The sequence below is a fragment of the Antrostomus carolinensis genome, unplaced genomic scaffold (genome assembly GCF_000700745.2).
Source record: "Antrostomus carolinensis isolate BGI_N321 unplaced genomic scaffold, ASM70074v2 scaffold27720, whole genome shotgun sequence".
NCBI lineage: Eukaryota > Metazoa > Chordata > Aves > Caprimulgiformes > Caprimulgidae > Antrostomus > Antrostomus carolinensis.
The window spans coordinates 53,387-65,434 of NW_010288143.1; the positions used below are offsets into that span (position 1 = coordinate 53,387).

Sequence of the window (12,048 nt, forward strand, 5' to 3'; positions counted from 1 at the left end):
TGTAGAGCACACAAAGTGCACAGTGCACAGAGATTGCTCATTAATAGCAGTAATACAAATGAGCAGACCTGCTGAGCTACTATGTCCAAATTCCTGAAAACACTGTTATGCATTGCTTGTTATTTTCACTGCACAATTGTTATTACCATGTGCATGCTGTGGCTTTCTTTGTAGGTTTATGAGATGTTGAATTCTGCAGAGCTTATCTGTTTGATGAGGTATGTTTCAATACCCAGCACGTCCACAGCAGAGTGCATGGTAGCTGCCAATCAAAGCTGCAAGAAGGCAGGAGTCTGGATAGGCAATGGGAACACAGAAAAAGCACAGCTTTCATTTGTTAACCTAAATACAGATGGACATACTTGTGAGGTATGTGGGAAAGTTTCCATTTATTCTAATTTTTTTGCACCCAGATGTATTTGAGAAGAATTAATTGCATTTTACAGCAGGATATTACTTCTGGAAAGCTGAGCTTTGAGAGAACAAAGATTGCTCGTTAGTCATCATTGTATCCATGAAACGAAGCAGAAACACAGTCGCTTTTTCCTCTCTTGCTGCCATCCAACCTGAGCTTTCTCGTAATACTGTCTTTCCACTACTGAATTCCTTTCTTCCACTCAGGTGGAAGCTTTTTCTAGCACGGAAGCTAGAACAAGGAGTAATAGTTATACAGCCCTCCATATCTCTACCTCCCCTAACAATCCAGCTAGTTTCTTAACGATTCTTCTCTTCCTATGGATACCACCTCCTTGTTCCACTTTGGGTAATACCCTCCAACTCTTTTCATTTGCTTTTTGTACATCTCAGTCCTGTGCCATCAAAAAAGGGAAAAGCTTTTACCCAGGCTTGATGTACTGTGATGAACATGTGAGCCAGAACTGAGTGTGACTCATCACCAAAGTTGTTTAAGTTATATTTCCACCTGCCGTCTGTTGGCCATGATACAGTTGAATTGGTAGCTTTGATATAAGTTATATGGCTTATTTTTCTAAAACTAAAATGAGAAAAAGAAGTATTAGACCAGTACTTTTATTGTTAGCAGTTAAACTGAATGTGTATTGCAGTGTAATTCCATTTGTTAATTCTCTGATGGCTTTGAGACCTTAATTAGAATAGAGAGAGAGAATGGGTTTTTTCAGCATTCTGCTTAGAGATCTTCCTGTGTACTGTTTGAGGGGTCTTTATACCACCATTCAATGGTCTGAATACCACTGGGGTCTTCCCAGTACTTTGAAGGTAGATGGCACAGCTGAAAATGTATTCTACTAATAGGGAATTAGATTTATTAATGGGGAGGTTAGGCCTTGGGTCTGTCCAGGGTCCAAGAAGATTGTACTTTATTTTTATTACCAGCAATTTACTAGCATTTTCCCTTACTGAATTCGTAACTAGGTTGTTTTTCTTTTTTTTCTGACTCAGGATATTGCAGATAGTAAGATTATAAGTTTGGCCTTAGTGACCCTTCCTACTGAGAAAGAAAACTGGATTGTAGCAGGAACCCAGTCTGGTTCTCTGTGGGCAGTTAATACAGAAGATGAAACAAGAAGGCATCGTCTGCAGAAAATGTCAGATTCCATCACTTGCTTATACTGCAATTCTCTTTCAAAGCAAAGGTATAAATTAATTTTAAATATTTTGGGTTACATTTTGAAAATATGACTAAACAGAGATGTTCATAAAATGACATCTGTACACTCATGCAGTGTTGTTCAGGCAACTGCTTGTTTTGTCTGTATTTTCACTTTAATTTTGCACCCAGTGTAACTCGAGACTATATTCCTGACCACAGGTGATTGTATTTGCTTTCAGTATTCAATGAAACTCTTGAAATACCAGAGGCTACTCATTTACATTTTTCTTACCTGATTAAGGCATTTCTAGAATTAATTATTTTATTTTATTTCAGCAAACAGAAGAATTTCTTCTTGGTAGGCACAGCTGATGGCAGACTGGCAGTTTTTGAAGACAGAGCAGTAAAGGTAGACTTGTTCTTTGCTATCTGTTCTACCAAATATTATCAGTAATATGTAAAGCAACTACCAATAGTAGCTTTATTTCATGCAGCTTATTTTTTAATTGCTTCTCTAAAACTAAAAATAATTTTCTACCACAGTCTTAGAGGAACTGTACATGTTTTAAAATATGTGTTTTAACCAGTACTGTTAAGAGGGCAAAATTACTTCTTATTATAGGACTTCAAAAGGATTGGCAAAATTACTAGAGAGTGGCATTAATAGTCGCTATTAAGAATATTCTAACAGTTTTAATTGCCTTTATTTATTGGTGTTAGAGTTCCTTTTTCTTTTCATTCACATTAAATTTTAATAGAATAGATATCTTTAAAAAGACAGTATTGTTTAGATTTTCTGTAGATCAGAGTTCTGCTCCTAGAACTAAAGATAAAGATTGAAAAGCTGGCAGCTGTTTATGTCAGCTGATTCCTGACATCAGGAGGTTAGCTCCTGACCATATACAACTTAGAGAAGTCAAGCAGTTGCAATACATTGCACAGAACTAGAATATGGTCCAGTGTGGGATTTCTCCAGGGTATAGCTGTGACTTTCCAACCAGTTCTTGAGCTGCACCAGGACTTGCAGAAAGTCGCAGTCCCACCTCTGTCCTGTTTCCACTCACAGAGGCTGTTTCTATGGGACACCCTTAATGAGACCATGGTGCTTTTCAGTCTCTAACGTTCTGGAAAGATACCATGACGGTTCAGAAAATCTAGCTGTGTGAATTTAATTCAGCAGACTGTCTGGCCTTGTTTTAAGAGTTTCTGAGTGTGTATATACTCCTTGTTTCTTCTAATGGTGACTGTTTTTTCTTGCAGTGTAAGGGTGCTACACCTTTGAAGATACTAACTATAGGAAACGTTAGCACACCGCTGATGTGCTTAAACGAATCCTCATTCTTATCTGAAAAAAATATGATATGGGGAGGCTGTGGAACAAAGATCATTGCCTTAACTAGTGATTTCTCTGTTCAAAAGCTCATTGAAACAAAGACAAGTCAACTGTAAGTTTTTTTACTAAGTGATGTTACTTGACTCGGTTGTTGTTTTTGTTAAACGTTTCTGGCAGTACTTAAATGTCTTGTTCTACAGCTCATTCTCTGTGTTCTCGTGTTGCCATTCTTTTCCTTCTATAATTCAGATGGAGTACAATGTGTATTAAAATAAGATCAGTAAGTGTGTTTTAAAGTGTTCATTGCTGCTTTTAAACAAGGGATAGGCATTTTTACTATATACAGGATTTATGAAGTCCGTATCTCTTCAGAAAATGTATAAATGCAACTGATCAGTTTTTCTCCCCAAGTTGCATTTGTCCAGGCCCTCGTTACTTTAATTAGAATTATACACACATACTTAGCATAATATTCGTCCTTACATGTTTGTCAGTATGATGTGTGTGCGTGTCTTTGCCCTATATAGTTAAATCACATATGATTGCTGATTTCTCGTTATTTAAAAATTAGAGACTGAAGTTTTTGTGCTGTTTGATGCAATTCTCACATGGTCAAACCCTGCTGTGAAGTTAAGGGGAGTTTTTCCTGAGCAGGGAAAACAGTGTTTGATTTTACACTAGTAGAGATCATTATTCTCAGAAATTAATTTGCTTTTGAAAATAATGTGTTAATATAAAGCAATAATCTAAAACGTCAGTAAAATGCAGTTCAATGGCAAGATGCAAAATATGTCACAGGAATAATTTGAGCTTTGTGGAGGCAAAATTGTATACAGTTTTAAAAATAAAGTTGTCAAATCAACTAATATGAGGTAAAGTAGTAGTGTTACTGGGTGTCTGCTATCGGGGCTGGTGATTTTGAGCTGTTCTTCAAGTTTAATTGAAGAGTCAGTGAAATAAGCTAACGCCGTTAAATTGCAGGGCCAATAACATTTTGATACACACAGGCACAGGTCCAGCATGAGACAACAAATCCGTATGCAGAGGAAAATAGTCAAAAAGGCTGTCAGCTGAAGTGAAACTAGAACAGAGCAAGGTGAACTCAATCTCACTGCTACTTTTTAGGCTTAGTCCTCTTTGTGTCTAGTGACCCTTTATGGTCTTGTGGGCCCTGTAGGAACTATCAGATGTGTCCAGATATTGAAAGAGTGGTAGGAGAAAGGTGGCGTTTGCCCTGCTGTGATGTGAGCGTATGTGATTCGAGCAGATAGATGGGAAAGATTTATTAATAGGTTTTGGGTATTAATGCCCCTCCAAGGATGTAATCAGCGTAATTCCATTACTGTGAGAACTTATATTGAATTGTAGAAAGATTATAGTGAACCCTTTCACTTGTATCCTAGGCTGGTTTGGTTTTAAGGCTAAATGTTTCTGTAAGAGTTAGAGGGAAGCTAACCCCACTCTAATAGTTCAAGTTTTTCTACTAGGTATTTTCTGTGAGTCTAACTCGAGTTCTTCTCTCTTCTAGGTTCTGTCATAATGCTTACAGTGATGCAAATATTATTTCAATAGCAATAGACAAATCTATCTACTTGGCAAAGAAAAACAGCCATTTTGTGGAAATCTGGGACAAGAAGACAGAAAAACTTTCAGAACTAATTGACTGTGCACATTTTCTTAAGTAAGTATTTTATTACAGACTGACAGCCTGATGCATAGAAAGCTGCCTATCAGATTGCCTTCAGTAGCACAGTACCTTAACCTGCTGGAGGGAAGAGATTTGCCCACTTCTTTGGGCAAATGTGGAATTCCTTTCCTCACTTTTGGCCCAGAACTTCAGAATATCCCGTGCAGAATCTCAGTTTTTTAAGACTCTTACTGTATTTCACAGTTTGCCTATGATGTTGAGAAGATTCATTTAACTCTGCCCAAGAAAGAAGAAAGTCTTTTTCTGTCTTTCAGATACTAATGCTTTTGCATCCAGTTCATTCCTGCATCCCCTAAATAAGAATGTCTTCTGTCTCCAGTGCACAGATTCAGTAGAAGATCAGAGTTTTGTTAAGAGTGATGATGATTTTAATTTGCATTTAAATTGTTGCTCTCCCTTAATGTGCCACATCCATTCATTTTCATGGTGAGGTTAGGAGCAGCTCTAGGTGTGCTCCTCCCGCTTTGCAGTGACATTATTCCCCTGCAGACTGGGAGAGAACAGAGAAGTATACCTGTCTCCTATTTAAAGGTCTTTTGAAGCAGACCAGCTGGGTCTTAGAAGTCCAGCAGTTTTCATCTGGTTTGGGTTTGTGTGGCTGGGTTTTGGTAGCATTGTTTTAGCAGTTAGGGAATAGTGTGCCACGAGATTTTAATACAAATTCTCTCTGTGCTTGTAGGGACAAAGTGGAAAAACTAAATAAGGAATCAAAACATAAACTGGCTTATTCTGGAAGAGTGAAGACAATTTGCCTGCAGAAAAACACTGCACTGTGGATAGGGACAGGAGGAGGACATATCTTGCTGCTTGATTTATCAACACGTCGTCCTGTACGAGTTATAGACAACTTCTGTGATTCTGTTAGAGTCATGATAACAGCTCAGCTAGGTAAGAAAAATCATCCAATGACGAGTACTTTGAAACCAGTGCCAAGTTTGGGATTGCTGTCTCCTGTTTGGCATGGTGTTCCAGGAACAGATGAGCATTTTCTGTGATTTGTTCATTCGTTCTATTCCACTGCTGTCATCTTCAGTCAGTGTCAGACACTCCGGTGTTAGTTCAATACCAGCAGGCTGCCACACCTGTGCCCACATCAAACAACAGCTCTTCCCTGGCTTCTCACTGATCAGCACATGAACACACCCCACCTTCACTGCACCCTTGTGCCATGCTTCAGCACAGCTCTCACTGTCTTCTGTCTGATGGTCTGCATCTTGATCTGTGTCTGTCTGGGTTCTTTCTCCACCTTAAGTTTTACGCTTCTGTCTTCCCTCTCTGTGGAGCTTGTTAGGTTTTGTTATTTTTTGTTTAATTGCTTATTGCCTGGTTTTCTTCTTCCATCCTTACTCAGGACTGGTTCTTTGAGGTTTGGATCACAGGCAGGTCACAGCAAAGCCAGGAAAGCACTACACACTTGGACGCAGGGTGCAGACTTGTAGATCGTTGCTGTTCCTGTCACCAGGGCCAGTTGTTTCGAGCTGCCATAGCCAGACAGTAGTTGTGGGTTTTCAGTGGAAATCACAAACACCCAGAGGTCCATAGTTGAGTATGGTGCACTAGGCTGTAGCAGCGTCCTTCGCCTGTACACTTTCCTGCATCTGTCCCAAAAATAAAGGCCATACCAGCTTAAGAGTTCATTGTGTTGCAGTGGTGGGTACACTTAAAATACTCATTACTTCAAAAAGCACTCTGTGGCACAACATGTGGATTCCCATTGCCTTCCACTGTGTTTTGAAAACAACTCTATAGAGTTCCTGTGTCAGTGTGATTTAAAGTGTATTTCTTGTCAAAAAAAGCCTCTGAAGTTGTTGCTGTGGACTCAGAAAAAACACACTGTAATCCTGCTAGCAAAGTTCATAGTTGAGCACTGTGGATGCTTTCTCATTACCACCATGAACTGAATTTAGGGACTGCTTTTTCCTTTCTGGCACCAGGGGTATCCATAGACTGCAGTTAGCTCATAGTGCTGACAGTGTTATGTGAGTCAAAAATCTCCAGCTTCCTCTGCCTTGCCTGTGCCCAAATCAGCAAGTTTGTAGAGTCTGTTCAGCCCTCAGCTGTTAAGAGTGTCAGCGATAGAGTCCAGATTCACTAGCACAGTATTTTCAGTCACTGTAGTCCGGTAGCTACAATATTAGTACTATAAAGGGACGTTTTCTTTTTAGCATTTTGTAAATAATAGTTGCTATGAGAACAAAACTTCAGCCTCACTTATTGCTGTTGTTGATAGGGAAGGTATATTGTATAGAGTGTGATTTTAAAAGCCATGAGTCTCATATTCTTTGTTTCTAGTCACTGCAAACTTTTTAATCAAAATTTTATGTATAGAAAAGTTAATATTTCAGGAGAAAGAGTTTAGCTGCGTTTGCACAGATGTCAAGAATGGGAAGTAAGATTGTCATGCAGTTTGATGTGTACTTCTTTCTTTTGATCGTTTTTTTCACAGCAATTATTTATAAGGGTTGGGCTTTTTCCTAAACTCAAACACTTTGTTTTTACTGGGATTTTCACAGAATCGGTGAAAATGGTGCTGTGGCTGCTGAGCAGTTCTTCTATAGTAACACATTGCTTGTGTGAAATGAGAGAAGACAGAGGAAAATGTTTTTGTACTAAATAGTTTCATTTAAGATTAAAATATATAATGTCAATCAAATGAAAATATTTCAGGGAAAAGAGATTGCCAGACTTCGAGACATCAATTTTATCTGTAGTTCGTCTATGAATATAGAAATATAATGTCTTTTTCTAATGCTCTCACCTAACACATTGATGTACAATAAACATGAGACTTATCATAGAGAATGGTTTATAAGTAAATCTGCTGTTGATTTTGCAAATGAAAATTTAGACTTCTATATAGTAAGAAAGGATCCTAGTCTGAATAAGAAACATTTTACTTAAGTTCCAATCACTTTTGTAAGGATGATGTTTAGAATTGGTTGCAGAAAAAATTAAAGTGATGAAAAATCTGAGCATGGAAGATGTGCATGGTTCCCACCAGCCCTCATCTACCATAAGCAGAGTATCAGAGGAGAATATACTGCAGATTTCCACAGGGCAGGAAAAACCTCTCACTACCTTGCAGGGGGAACCACTAGAAACATTTGATGAGTCAGAAGGAATGTATCGTGGTGGACACACTGCAGTGTGGTCACACAAAGCTTCCAAGACTGTGGCTTTCACAGTAAGCTATACTCCCGTCTGTTTGTACTCCAGAAACTGACCCTCTCCTTATCTTTTCTCTGGGGGAGCATGTAAGACTTCATGGATGAAGAGGTGTTGGGTGCAGTACTGCAGCTGGGGTGTCTGCACATGGAGGGCTGTTCCTTCCCTGGCCTGATCCATGGCCCAGGAAGCCAGTCCTGTGTTCCTCTATGAGCATACAGCCAAGGGCTCGCTGCCCTTGTTGTGCTGCCAGTAGGAGAGGGAGCTGCTGTGGCAGGAGAACATGTAACAGCTTCCATCTGTCTTACAAGACATTTATAAACATGGGAGTGAGCAGGAAGTTGATACTGAAACACTAGCACATTCAACTTACCCCTCTGTGATCCAACCACTCCTGTCTTCCTAGTCTTTTTTTGCATTATTCAGTAGGTACCTTCCTCTGATCCGTCCCCTATTTCTGCTGCTCTGCTCTGTCTCCTTTCTTACCCACCTGTCACTGTTAGTACAGAACACTTGTATTTAGTTTGTATTGTATTTGGTTGGTTTGGTTTTTTCATAACCAAGCTGATTATTGGCACTTTCTGTTTCTGCTGTGCACTGGGGCTTAATTTGCAGCCTGTCCGTTTGCTGTGACATCTCTTTCCTGTGGCTTTACTACCTCTGCTTGTGGCATATAATGGGGTGCTTTGTTCTTAGGCTTGTCAGCAGGCTGGCAGCTGATCCCGTGCTTGTGCCTTTGAACCCTGGTAAAGCCCTACATTAAATGGAGACGTGAACTATATTGTTTTCATGTCTGGGTTTTTCATGGCTGATGATTTTAAATAAAGGGTCCCATTGACTGAATTCAGCTTTCTGTCCTCTTAGTGGAATGATGTCATCTACTCTTTCTGTCCTTAAATTACAAAGTTCCCTTTAAAATTAAAATTAGACTTATTTTTTCTTTGAAAAAGGGAGTCTCAAGAATGCGGTCCTGGTTTTGGGATATTGTTATAAAAGTGACACCGAAGACAACAAATACCACAAAGGTACCTGAACTGTGTTTTATTAATTTGTATTATTAGTGGAGTAGACACTATTATGCTTGACTACCCACTGAAAGTGAAGAGTTGATGATCATCATTTGATATAATTTTATTGAAACATCATTATTAGGTTTTTTTGAGTTTTGCAATTCTGGGCTCCATACAAACTAACAGTATGTTCCAGAAATGGATCAGAGGAAGCCTCTATTTGAAGTATATAATATAATTTGCTGGAAAACTGTATTTGGAGAGTAAACAACATTATCTAATTGGAGAATGTATCAAATGGATTTCCAGAGGAGTCTGTGCTAGGCCAGGAATCTCATGTCTTCATGAATGATGTGGATGAAGGAATAGTGAATGTACTTTTCAGATTTGCAGACCATTCTCAGCTAAGAGAAAGCCACAAGCACGCTGGAGGGCAGCACGAGAGTTCAAAATTACCTTGACAAATAGAACAAATGGTCTGGAAGGAAACAGGATACAGTAAGGACAAATGCAAAACCTTTTACTTAATTAGGAATGATCCGTTGTACCAACATGAGGAAATGGTCAGCTTAAAGAGCAGTGCTGTAGAAAAAGGGTTGTAACCGATCACAGGCTGAACATGAGTCAGCTGTGTCACATAGCTGCAGAAGAGGCAAACACCATTCTCACACCAATCAAAAAGTGGTGTCTGTAAGACATGAGCTAATTGTTACACTCTGCTGAGTGCTGACATGGCCTCTGCTGGAGGAGTGTATCCATTTGGGACATTGCTGAATGATCTGGAATATTAGGAATAGTCCAGAGGAGAAAAATGCAACTTGTGAGGAAATGCTGCAGGAATTTAAGTTTAATAAACCTTAGAGAGGACATGATAATAGGCTTCAAATATGTAAATAAAGAGGAAGGGAATAAAGACTTCTACATATGCCCTGTGGGTAGGGTAAGGACTAACCAGTTTCTGTTACAGCAAGGGAGATTAAGGTTGGACATCAGGAAAAGCTTCCTGACAATTAGGGTAGCAAAGTGCTGGGATAGGAAGACAGAAAATCTCCATCTTTGGGTTCTTCTAAAAACAGTTACTGCTGATGCTCTGATCAGTGCCCTTCTTCACCTTTATCTCATCCCAGTTTCAGTGACTCCTAAAAATGTGGCAATGACAGGATAAAGTTAAGGGTGGCCAGTGTAGATGAGCTGACTCTTTGGAGCAAAATAAGAATCAAACTTGCAGCAGTGGTTCTTATGTTCTGATATTCCCTGATTATTACCATAAGAACACCTATTGCCTTTTTAGCCTTTTTATTGTATTTAAGAATGCCATTAATTATACAGACAGGAATCAGAGACTCCCAGAAACCTTGAGGCATTAATTTGTGAGCCCCTACTCATGCAAGTGTTCTCAATTATCCTTATTCCACTAAAAGCAATATGAACCCTCCACGACTAAAGAGTTGTTTGTATGAAGGGAGGTTGAAGTGACCTTTTTCCAGTACACTCACTACCTTATGAAATCAGTTTTCATTTTTAGTTTACAGTGAATGGGTTTTGAGTCTTGTAAGCATTTATGGTATATCATCTGCTCAGGAAAAGAGATGAAATTTTATGCAGGCACCTCAGTAGTAGCATTAGCTGTAGCTCGAGTCAGTATCTTATGGCCCACAGGCACCAGAAAGGGTTTTTCAGGTGCTTCTAAATGGTATGCTCTGTGTTTAGGAACTGGAATCCAAATCATTGTGCAAGAACAAACAGCTTGTAACCCATAACTGCATTACCTTGTACATAAAGTGTCATATAACTTGTCTTCCAGGTCCTAAGCATCATGCTTCATTGAGGCAATTCATGAGTAATTAAAAAATAAGCAGATAAACAAAACCACTCTAATTATGCAATAATTCTTCTCTGTTACAGTTTTCAATTTTTTTTTTTTTTTCCAGAATTACAGTCCTGCATGTCAGTGTGGGACATTAACCTGCCCCATGAAGTGCAGAACCTGAAAAAGCATATAGAAATGAGACAGGAATTAGCAGAAAAAATGAAGAGCTTTTCTTTGGACTGAAAAGTCATCCTGGGAGCACCATTCTCCTTTCTAGTCTTCCATCCTAACCTACTATGCAATATTTACAGCTTCTTGTGCTGGGGTTTTTAATTGAAAACCAGGAAGAAAGTTGCCATGAGAGAGGTAATTGATATCCATAGGATACCAAGGAAAAAGAATGATAAGTTATTTGTAATATTTGAAAGGACTGAAAAATTTTATCATTCATCTGTTTACTGGTGAAGTTCTGCGCTCAGCAACTATGACTCAGCTTCAGTATAACATCGTTCATCTGGTTTTTCATCCCAGTTAAACTGGGAATGAGCCAGGAGGCTCTAAATGGCTCTTCTGTACTTCATTATCTCTACTGAGTTGGCGCTGTAATAAGAAGCAAAATTTAAGCTTCTATGTGTTTATTGCAGTTTGCATGTGTGAGTTTGCTCTGATGATTCATGTTTTAGTAGTAAGTCAGAGCTCATGACCCTGAGTATGTGAAAGAAAACATTTTGTTTTATATAATAGCAGTGTTTAAAGGAACCTGTAATGACTACATTACTCCTTTAAAACAACAGGCACAACAGTCTTTATCTCTTCCATGAACCGTTGACATTTTTTTAATTATGATCAGAAAAAAAAGTTGTGCTACAATAATAAAAGAGCTCAGAATTCAGAATTTAAATACACTGACAGGCTTCTACATATTGGTGTCCTCCTGCAGTACTGCAGTCTGCCTTGTTCTAGGAGATGCACTCACGTTGCTCTGAACATTACCCTTCACATACACCTGTTGTACAGCTCCCTTTGAAAAGTCAAGAGAAAACACAGAGGGAAAGCTCTGATCTTATCCGTCATTTATCAGCAGTCCTGGCTAACCAGGGAGGTCCCAGTGGGCTGGAGGTTACAAGAAGGGCTGAAAGGAGGAACTGGGGAACCACAGGCCTGTCAGTCCAACCTCGGTGCAGGGGAAGGTTATGGAGCAGATCATCTTGAGTGCCATCACACAGCATGTACAGGACAATCAGGCAGTCGGGCCCAGACAGCATGGGTTTATGAAAGACAGGTCCTGCTGGACTGACCTGGTCTCCTTCTGTGACAAGGTAACACACTTAGTGGATGAGGGAAAGGCTGTGGATTTTGTCTACCTGGACTTTAGTAAAGCATTTGGCACCATTTCCCACAGCATTCTCCAGAGGAACTGGCTACTCTTGGCCTAGATGGTTGTACTGTTCA

The 12,048-nt window shown here is 39.3% G+C and overlaps 1 protein-coding gene across 1 annotated transcript in view; it reads left to right on the forward strand.

Annotated features, from left to right (window-relative positions):
* LRRK2 (leucine rich repeat kinase 2) overlaps window positions 1-10,839 on the forward strand; it is a 59,814-nt gene extending 48,975 nt beyond the window's left edge. Inside the window, 8 exon segments of the mRNA XM_010165669.2 lie at window positions 175-369; window positions 1,420-1,613; window positions 1,907-1,979; window positions 2,831-3,015; window positions 4,432-4,584; window positions 5,291-5,499; window positions 8,727-8,801; window positions 10,718-10,839. Coding sequence (XP_010163971.2) covers window positions 175-369; window positions 1,420-1,613; window positions 1,907-1,979; window positions 2,831-3,015; window positions 4,432-4,584; window positions 5,291-5,499; window positions 8,727-8,801; window positions 10,718-10,839 — 1,206 coding nt within the window.
* Window positions 10,840-12,048: the final 1,209 nt, after the last annotated feature.